The sequence below is a fragment of the Morone saxatilis genome, unplaced genomic scaffold (genome assembly GCF_004916995.1).
Source record: "Morone saxatilis isolate NCDOM2014 unplaced genomic scaffold, NCSU_SB_2.0 Contig20, whole genome shotgun sequence".
Lineage (NCBI taxonomy): Eukaryota > Metazoa > Chordata > Actinopteri > Moronidae > Morone > Morone saxatilis.
This window is the reverse complement of record NW_023339763.1, coordinates 13,935,757-13,945,492: the sequence shown is the minus strand read 5'-3', so window position 1 is coordinate 13,945,492 and position 9,736 is coordinate 13,935,757. Positions and strand designations below refer to the sequence as shown.

General features: G+C 40.9%; 3 protein-coding genes across 3 annotated transcripts in view; 2 read left to right on the top strand and 1 right to left on the bottom strand.

The window, feature by feature from the left end:
- The first annotated feature begins 163 nt into the window (after positions 1–163).
- On the top strand, positions 164–1,450 carry snrnp35 (small nuclear ribonucleoprotein 35 (U11/U12)). The gene has a single exon (XM_035665950.1). It carries the CDS (start codon positions 343–345, stop codon positions 1,057–1,059), a length of 717 nt encoding a protein of 238 aa, XP_035521843.1. The 5' UTR covers positions 164–342; the 3' UTR covers positions 1,060–1,450.
- Positions 1,451–2,439: 989 nt separating this feature from the next.
- si:dkeyp-69c1.9 lies at positions 2,440–6,080 on the bottom strand. The gene is made up of 4 exons (XM_035666720.1): positions 4,409–6,080; positions 3,722–3,817; positions 2,835–3,117; positions 2,440–2,747 (listed from the first exon to the last, which is right to left on the bottom strand). Exons 1-4 carry the CDS (start codon positions 4,503–4,505, stop codon positions 2,630–2,632), a joined length of 594 nt encoding a protein of 197 aa, XP_035522613.1. The 5' UTR covers positions 4,506–6,080; the 3' UTR covers positions 2,440–2,629.
- A 651-nt stretch (positions 6,081–6,731) lies between these two features.
- The window catches only part of arhgap42a (Rho GTPase activating protein 42a), a 14,007-nt gene continuing 11,002 nt past the window's right edge, over positions 6,732–9,736 (top strand). Inside the window, exon 1 of the mRNA XM_035666719.1 lies at positions 6,732–6,885. Within this exon, the coding sequence (XP_035522612.1) occupies positions 6,732–6,885 (154 nt within the window). The remainder of the gene's footprint in view (positions 6,886–9,736) is intronic.

Here is a 9,736-nt window from a genome sequence, read left to right as displayed (position 1 = left end):
ATACACAAACAACAACAGGACAATCATACATACTTACAAACAGAAATGATATAAAACTGTACATCTGCCTTTATTTACATACAATTATAATATAGTGTGTTGTCTCCTATTTGAGATTTGAAGACTCGTCGGGTAAGTAGGAACCATTAAAACGTACTAGAACTCGTTTCAGTACGGACTATTTTTGCTGACTCACACAGGACAGGCAGGCTACTTGCCGCTGTGAAAACATTTATCGGTATCGATGAGGTTTCTCTAGTTAATCGATGATTAATTGTCGGTCCGTGTAGCGAAACAACCGCCTGGGAAACTCGCTGCAGGTGAAGGAGGGGCACCGTGGAAATGGTCGAGTGGAGTCCGATAGCGAAGGCGTACGACCCGCTGAAAGCTGGCAGCATCGATGGCACGGACGTGGAGCCCCATGACCGGGCTGTGTGGAGGGCTATGGTCGCCCGCTATAAGCCCAACAAAGGTGTTATTGGAGACCCACTGCTCACCTTGTTTGTGTCCCGTCTGAACCCCCAGACAACAGAGGACAGGCTGCACCAAGTGTTCTCCAAGTACGGAGACATCCAGCGGCTCCGGCTGGTCCGGGACATCGTCACCGGCTTCTCCAAGAGATACGCCTTCATTGAGTACAAGGAGGAGCGGGCTGTTGTCCGGGCCCGACGGGACGCCAACAAGCTTGTGGTGGACCAGCACGAAGTGTTTGTGGATTTTGAACAGGAGAGGACCCTCAAAGGATGGGTCCCCCGGCGGCTCGGCGGCGGGCAGGGGGGGAAGAAAGAGTCCGGACAGCTGCGGTTCGGCGGCAGGGACAGACCTTTCCGGAAACCTATTAACCCCGGGGTCGGTCCTGTGCAGGGAGGAGGAGGAGGAGGTGGAGGTGGAGGAGGGGGGAGGGAGTGGGAGAGACAAGGGGTGAGAGACAGGGAGGACCGGGACCGACACAGGGAGGCTGACTGGGGCAGCAGAGGGAGGAGAGATGAGCGGGACAGGGGTAGAGAGAGGGAGGACCGCAAACACCGAGACAGGAGCAGGCACCGGGACCGGAGGTGAAGCCCGGGGTAGGACTACAGAGTACTGCTCTCACCCGGTCCAAAGGACGTGTTACACTTGTTGGACCTGGAGCAGCAACTTTCAGCTGGTACTCTGGAGAATTTCAGTATTTCTCAGGAAAAATCTGACTGCTTTTGTAGTCTGAAAAAATACAATTAGTTATTTTTATTTCTGCTTTCTTTATAAGTGAGACCATTAACTTTCTTTTTTTTTTTAATCTGAGGCTGAACTACTTGGTAACAATTCCTAAAATGGACAATTAAACGATGTTGTCTCTCTGTCTCTCTCTCTCTCTATGTTTTTACTGATGAAGATTTTTGGAGTGTCATACTTGGTGCAACATTGACTGTATACACAGGGAAAGAAAAGCAAATAAACAACTTGATGTTAACACAGTGGTTTTACTTTCCTCTGTTTTAGTCCAAAAGTTTCAGATATTTTTCTTTATTGCTATTTTGTTCTGTTGAAGGGGCCATTAAATGTAATTATTTCTATATAGTTGCCATCAAGTATCAAGTAGTATCTCAAAACCTTGTTTTTCGTTGTTCTTGGTAGGACTGAGTTGTAAAAGAACACGTGTGATTAAACATAGGTTTTCATTCTCTGTTTACAATAAACACGGTACAAAATCCCTAAAATCATTTGCAGACAAGCACATAAATGTACAGGAAGTTAATCTTTTAATGTCCGTACATAGTGTAATTGAAAAGTTATCCATCCCTCTGACTTGTGCCTAAGCCTCAGCTCAGCTGTTTGATCCCTCGTCCATTGAAGCAGATCGTGTTTATGTTGTGAGTCACTGGGTGGATTGCTTTCTGTCAAACTGACCACAAGTATGTCTGAAGTCATCAATAGGAAACGTCAATGGTCTGGTGTTACCATCAGTCCATGAGCTCATCGCAGTGACCTGCTGCTGGGAAATTCATCACTTGTTACCCAAGAAGAAGTTAAACCTGAGAAAAGAGTTTGTGCATAAAAGAACCGATTCCTTAGTAAGGCTGATGTAAAAGAGTAAACAAAAGTAACCAAAGAATGTGATAACACTTGAACACAAAATGAATGTGTGCAGTTAAAGGGTGGATATTGAATGAGGATACTTTAGACACACTGTTCTGGGTGTGGTTAGGGAAGGAGAACTGAACACCTCTGATGTAAATCTCACTACAATTTAGTCTATTTCACTCTTAATTATGTCTCAAATGAATTGAGTAAGATTAAAAGCCATATATTATCAGGCTTTTTAGAGGAAAGACACACATAACCCATAAAGAACTGACATGTTTTTCAATGGTTTATTAAATCATTTTCATTACTGTGCACTGGATTGTTTCATTATAACAAGCTAGGATTTATTGTCATATTATGGAATATAATGGAAAACATTTGGTGTAGTCAGTATTTATTTGTAATGAAAAGAAGAACTTTGATATATATATTTTATGACAAATTTTAACATTTATTTATTTGTAATGAAAAGAAATGCTTTATGACCAAAGATGAGCTGGGTGACACCACAAGGGTGACACCACAAGAGAGACACATGGAAGTTGATTTCTTGTGTTATAGATTATCACTCAGAAATCATGTTTGGTTGTCCGGATGAAGCTGCTCTCATCCTTCCAGCATACCTGGGATTCATGATTGGCCAACCAGGGAAAGTCTCTCTTTGGACCGTGCTAAACTCGATCCTGTGAACCAAAACACACAGACACTGATGAGCCACTCTCTACATTAAGCTACAGTATGTGGACTCATACTGACAAACTGGCTGTCACCTGAAGGCAGGGTTGATGCCGATGTTGTCTGGCTGTGGGAGAGCAGGTGTGCGTCTCCTGCGGCAGGAGGTCGGAGGAGGGAAGTCCTTCTGATACTGAGACTGCATCTCTACTGAATCTGGTTCAGTTTTCACTGCTGTCAACCCCGTCTGATCACGGTTGCCTTCTTGCTCGTCCTCCCCCGGTTCCCTGTCCCTGCTGCTGGTTCCTCGTCCTGTTTGTCTCGAGGATGTGGGACAAGAACTGCGGGACTCCAGCTGTGTTTTCTGGAGGATGCGGACTCCTGAAGGGGTTCACATAACCTCAATAAGGGTTTCATTTGACACACAGTAACATCCCAGTCTGTCTATGGAGGCAGCATCTGAAAAATATATACTTTTGGTAAAAACACAATTTTTAACTGTTACTGTTTAGATTTATTATTTATATTATTATATTTATATTTACATTAAGACTCAAGGCAGCACTCTCATTAGTTCAGCCAATACTTTTGTGACAATATTCAGCAATTAATACAAATGTATTTGGGTTAGTAAAATCCAAATTAGTTTTTCCTTCTTGTTATACAAGTAACATAATTTTTATGTTTAACCTTATATAGATGGTTCTCTTTTATATTTGTAGTATTAATTGCTGTATTGTTGTTATTACAGTTTAATGATAGTGAAGTAATTATATTGCAGTATGACCTTTAAATGAAGGAAAAAACTCATAAATCACTTTTCTAATCTCTGCCAAAGATTTTCCAAACACACACACACACACACACACAGCCTTGCGTGCTTATTTTCACTGAAACAGTCATATGTTCACACAAACACAACTCACAGCTTATCTTAAAGCAGATAAGATGGGTTTACTCCCTAGGTTGAGATAAGACTGCAGACCTTTGTCCCTGTCTCGCTGTTCGACGGGTCTAAAACAGAAAGCCTCTCGTGATGTTGTCTCCATCTTAGCAGGAGTATCCGGGTAAAGGAGAAATCCTGGGGACAACACAGAGAGAGTAAAAAGTGGGCTTTAACAGTGATGGATTATATGTTCTTTAAATACTATGTAATCAAAGTATTGTGTATGATTAAAATGGAGAAAATTTTCCTTTTAACAACTGGAGTAATTCCAGTGAGCACATCACAGCTGGACTAACTTCACTTAACATTTGCTGAAATCCGTCCAATGACGCATTTTTATTTTGAGCTGGAAAATCCCCAATATATATCCTTGTTTAAATCATAACAATTAGTGGTGTCAGTCATGGCTCATTTAGGCCCATTTACTTTAAACGCAGTAAAAATAACTGCAATGACAATGAGGCTCAATCATTAAAACCAAAATGATCTGTGACAAGAATGTTTTATTTCTGTCTGTGTAAAGCAAAACTACAGAAATAATGATCATTTTGGACGTTATTTTCTTATTCTTTTTTAAAGATATTCTGCAGAACACGGAGCACTTTTCCGACCTCAACCTTATTTGAACAACAAAATCTCAATTAAACAGAAACATTTGGGTTAAAGTTGAGTCGGAACATCAATAACTCTGTCTGATGCTGTGAGAGAGGAGCAGCAAACCTTTACCTGCCACTGCCGGCGGTTCTCCCTTGTAGGGTCGACTAGGCAGAAATAATTCATGGTGGCGACTGGGGTATCGTAGGTTGGTATATTTGATGAACATTTTCTCTGTTGGCTCACTGGCATCACCAGCAGCTCTGAATCTTTGGTGTCTGGCACAACAAATACTGTACAAATGACCACATGGTTTAATGTATTCAATAGCAGTAGAAACTGGAAACAGTTGTTGCAAGCCTTAAAATATCACAGTGTGTATGTATTTCAAATAACAACCAGTATAAAGCCTTAAAGCAGCCCTAAGGAGAGTTATTTACTTTATTGCTTACCTTACAAGCTGTGGTACAGTTCTGCAGTGTTCCTGTCTACATTTCCCTGTGCTGTATGATGTGTGTTATAAGGGTATACACAGAGCTACTTAAAGCTTGTTTACTTCAGTAGTCATGGTGTTCTATTCTCCTTCAGTGAGTGACAGATACAGTAGTTACCAACTGAGACAATAAAGCAGCTGAACCACCAACAGAGAGCTGAAACTTTGCAGCGGCTGCTTGGACAGACGGTTTTTAAAGAGGCACATGGTCCAGAATGAGTAATCAAAAAAGCTTAAAGTGCAGAGTTGAGCCTTTTCCTAAAGGAGGCCGTATTTTGCATAACTGACTCAAGTAAGGTGTACGGCAGCAAGTAAAATGATGATCAAATACATTTGACTTCAGTTGTGTTGAGTCACACACACCACACTGTCAAAAAAGAGAAAACTTGTTTTTTCAGTGGTTGCCCTGGAGCATTTGGCCAGCGCTCAGCAATGCACTGTGCCTCCCAGTGTTCAGGTGGCATAAATTATTAGAGGGCCTGTTTTGGCCTGTACGTTTTCAGTAGGGAACATATACTTGTATACTTGTATACTTGTACATATACCATTTTACTGGATGCATTTTAAGGTACTCTGTGGTCAGAATGTTCCTGCAAACGTATAGTCTATAGTTTATGTTTGTTGCAGGCTGAAGCAGATAAGAGAGTATTTTAACATTATCAGTCGCATACTTTCAGGATTGTGTATGCATATCATCAGCAGAGTACGTGAGAGTTATTTTGAATTACTGTGTACAGTGACAGCTCATGATAAGATAAAAGATTAGATGTCTTATCTTCAAAGAAAATATCATTCATGATTTAACTTAAATCCCAAACATACAGAAGATCCCTGCAAAAAACAACAATACCACTGTTACAACTACTTAAAAACAATCTAAACTTGCATTATAGCTACATGTTTCCTTCAGAATAATAAAATATGTTATACTGTTATCACTTCAGGGAAGCACACTATTGAACTCCTATTTATAGCTTTATTTTTTCTGCTCCTGGGCATTTGTTCAACATGCTCCAACTTATAATTTCTAAATGAAACTTCATTCAAACTTCAGCTTGTTTTGTTGACGTGCGCGTCTACTCAAAACTTTGTTTATACTTTTTACAATATTAAACGTTTTCTTATAGAAAAGAGTTGAGTCATAATTCAAACTCCCATTAACACTCAAGCTTTTACACTTCAAGAGGTCAGTTTTCAGTGCTTACACCTTATTAAATGAACAGATATGCATTCAGTTTGTAAACCAACCCATGACCTGACACTGGCAGGTCCTGCTTCTTTTATCACTCAACATTCAACTAACATTTCAGACCTCTCTTTCAACTTTAGCACTTTAAATATATGCGGGACTTTTTCCAACCCTTTTAGACTCCTTTTAATACTCAGCCACTTCAACTTCTCTCAGTGCCTCAGTTTGCCTATTTGCTCTCTCGCTGCCATCCAAAGACATTTCTAAAACACTGATCTCAGCCAGCGCCAGCAGGAGTCTCCCGTTCCCATAGTAACAAGCCTTCATTCAGAGCCGTATGCAGGCAGAGTTAGCCTCGCAGTCTCTGGCGACGTCCAAACTTTAAGCTGTACTGCTTTCTTTTCCGCGATTAACGGGGTTTCTGCATCCACCAAAAGCGCCAGTAAGAAGTCGACGACGTTACATTTGAGTGCATTGGTTTAAAACAGGCGAGAGAAGCGGCGGTAAAGCTCGTCCTGTAGCCTAACTAGCTCAGCTCGCTCTGTCAGGGACTCCGCTGTGTTCCCGGTGTCCGGAAGTTCTCCGGGGGGGAAAAAAAAAGGGGAGAAAGGCATGAAAAAGAGGAGCTGGAGCAAACTTCTAACCCAGTTCCTCCGGGCACATCGAAACACTGCTCCCTCGCGTAAATCCCCCTAAAAGGGACCAGACAACGCGTCCTCCTGCTCGACTTCTTCCTCCAATAATAATAATTATCTGTGTGTGTTCATTTAGCGATGGGTCTGCCGACGCTGGAGTTCAGTGATTCCTTCGTGGACAGTCCGGAGTTCAGAGAGCGGCTCCAGTGCCATGAGATAGAGCTGGAGCGCACCAACAGGTTTATAAAAGACCTCATCAAGGACGGAAACATGCTCGTATCCGCACTCAGAAGTAAGTAACACGCCGGTTTCATAACCCTGTTTTCGAGGGTGAAAGTTAGTTAACACTGAAGGCCATCAGCTCAAACTGAGTTCATCACATTGGATTGTGTTTGGGTGGTAGGAGCAGCACAGTTAGGTAGGTAGTTACAGAGTTATGTGTATAGTGTCTATCTTATGTGCCATTTGCAGTTACAGTTTTTTAACTTTAAGATGGGGGATATGAGGAATTACCCTGCTTACTGTGTGTCAGCTGGTTTGTGCCAGTTTATTGAAAGTTGGCTAAAGCACACAGTCATTATGAATTCATCTAGATGTTATTTTAACGCTGGTCTGAAAACATTCAGAAAATAGTGAAAAATACCCATCAAGGTCCCTCAGAGAGGATGTCATCAGATTGCTGTTTTGACTTAAAGTAACAAACACATAATATAGTTCATTTAGGTGGCAGATCTTTACGTTTTGAGAGGAATTTTTCTTTATAAATGAGGAGCCACTCTTACATTTTTCTTATTTTTTTTCTGTAAATCAACTAATGCATTAATTGGATTGAACTGTGTCATTGTCGACTGTCTTTAATTTCCCTCGGGATAAATAAATTATCTATCTATCTGTCTTTAGCGGGGTCAAATTTTAGTTGTAAGACCATTATTATTTCAGTTTTATAATCATACTGCATGTTGCATATTGAGTATAGGGGTTCAGACGCTCTCGGACTCTAGCAGGAATACAACCATGACACAGAAAGGCAAAGAGATTAATTTACATAATATAAATGACTGGATAGAGTAGCACTGCACTGATTCTCTCTCTGTTTATAGTCTCATTGTGTTGTACTGATTACGTAATGAGACATTTAATGACTGACCATGAAGAGGGAATTTATTTGTTACCATCTTAGGACATAAAAGGAAAAATAGGAACACAACAAACAAACATTTGGTTGACTGGAAATCTAAAACGCATTCATGTTGGAAAGATGTATGTGTAACCATGGTGACTGTGATATTTATATCGTCAGCTGATGAAGCACTCCCACTTGTTTGAAGTTTTTTTTTGATCACCTCAGGTTAAACTCAGACACACCTGCGCTTTGTGGCCGCCTGCTGGTTGAGGTCACTGGTGTGAACTGTGCTGCGGCCTGTCGTACACACACACACACACACACACACACACACGCGAGACACAATGGGTGTGTTCGACCACGACCACACAGGCGTGAAACATGATCACTACGTTGTTTACAATAACGGGTCGGAGTGTTTACAGAACCCTGACGACATGATATTAACACAATACAATGCTGTTGTTATTCACAATATGTTTGCATTTATCACCATTGCTGACTGGGAAGTCTCTGTCAAATGGAAAGACCTTTCAAAATAAGGTTTTCAGTGTTTCACATCAGTGTTGTTAGTGCAGAAACTGAACAATGTCATAAAAATAAGTGAAACACAAACATTTCATTAACATCACTGAACAGAAACACACAGTTCAGTATGTAGACTGCTACACACAGTACAATATGTGAACACAACTCAATGCACATGCCTGTTTTAAATACTGAGAATAAAGGGCCCAATAAATAACAAGTGTATTGACGTTAATATCTGAAGAGCCGGACTTAAAGGATCTTCAGGATTTATGCTGCATTGAGATTCAGGCAAACGGTAGATGACAAACCAGATGTCATGTTAGTGGATGAGAACATGATGGTAACATTAGGTGAGGCCAGGAAAACGTTAGATGACCTTACTGTCAAAGGTCAAAATATTTATATATATATTCACTTTTTACCGGATGATACGTAGCTCCATCACATAAGGAGAGGCTAGAGGTATTGAGAGGCTAATAATGAAATAACTACATAAAATGATAAACACATAATCAACTTACTGTCATGCGGTGTAGCTTCAGATTGCAACCCCCTCGTCACACCCCCCCACCCCCTCCCCACAGAAACTACGGTGGCTGCAAAACTCACACAAAACCCAAACGACAGTAACAAATATGGATACAACTTAATTTAAGTGTCCAGCGTATAATAATGCTGTTGTTTACATGTTTACATGTTTACAAAGCCTTCGTCTTCCATTCAACCTGACCACAGTTGTTTCTGCTGATCTCTGGGCAGTAATCTGGTTTAAACTGCCACTAAAGGACCTTTTAATAGTTCTACTGTCGGTGTATAACGCAGTGGTGCGATTGAAGTAGTGCCTTACAACGGCTGGCTTGCAGCCCGGTGTTATGGGTGTGTGAGTGAGAGAGCGGTGTTATGGTGCCAAGTGTTCATGAGAATAAAAGGTGGTATTAAACACTATTATTGGAGGGCTGTTTGAACACGTAAACACAGTTCGTCTCAGACTGAGGTTGTAAAGTGCAGCTTGTTGGAGGGTGTGGCAGTTTGTTTACATCAGACTTTGACACCTCCGGTCTTGGCAGTGTGTGATAGAGTCTCATAGGAAAATACATTCATAGTTTATTACAGGAGGGAGCGAGTGATGCTGCTTGTAGCCGGTATGGGAATGGGAGTAATACATTGCTTTGGACCAATAATAGCAGTATGTAAACTCATGCCAAGAGCATTTGTAACATCCCTTTGAACAATAATACTATTTTAGATAATGGAGCAGTAGGTTGGACTGCTGGAGCACAGTGAAATGATTAAATGAAGCTCAGAGGCAAGAGGTTGAACTTGGGAACATGCCAGCTTTTTGTATTAAAGTAAAAAAGAATAAAAATAAATAAAAATACATACAAAATCACAAACAATGGTACCACTCACACTGATAACACTGGTTGTGTTAAATCACAGAAAAAAGAATATCACAATTGCTCAGTTTCACATTAATTATCAAAATCTT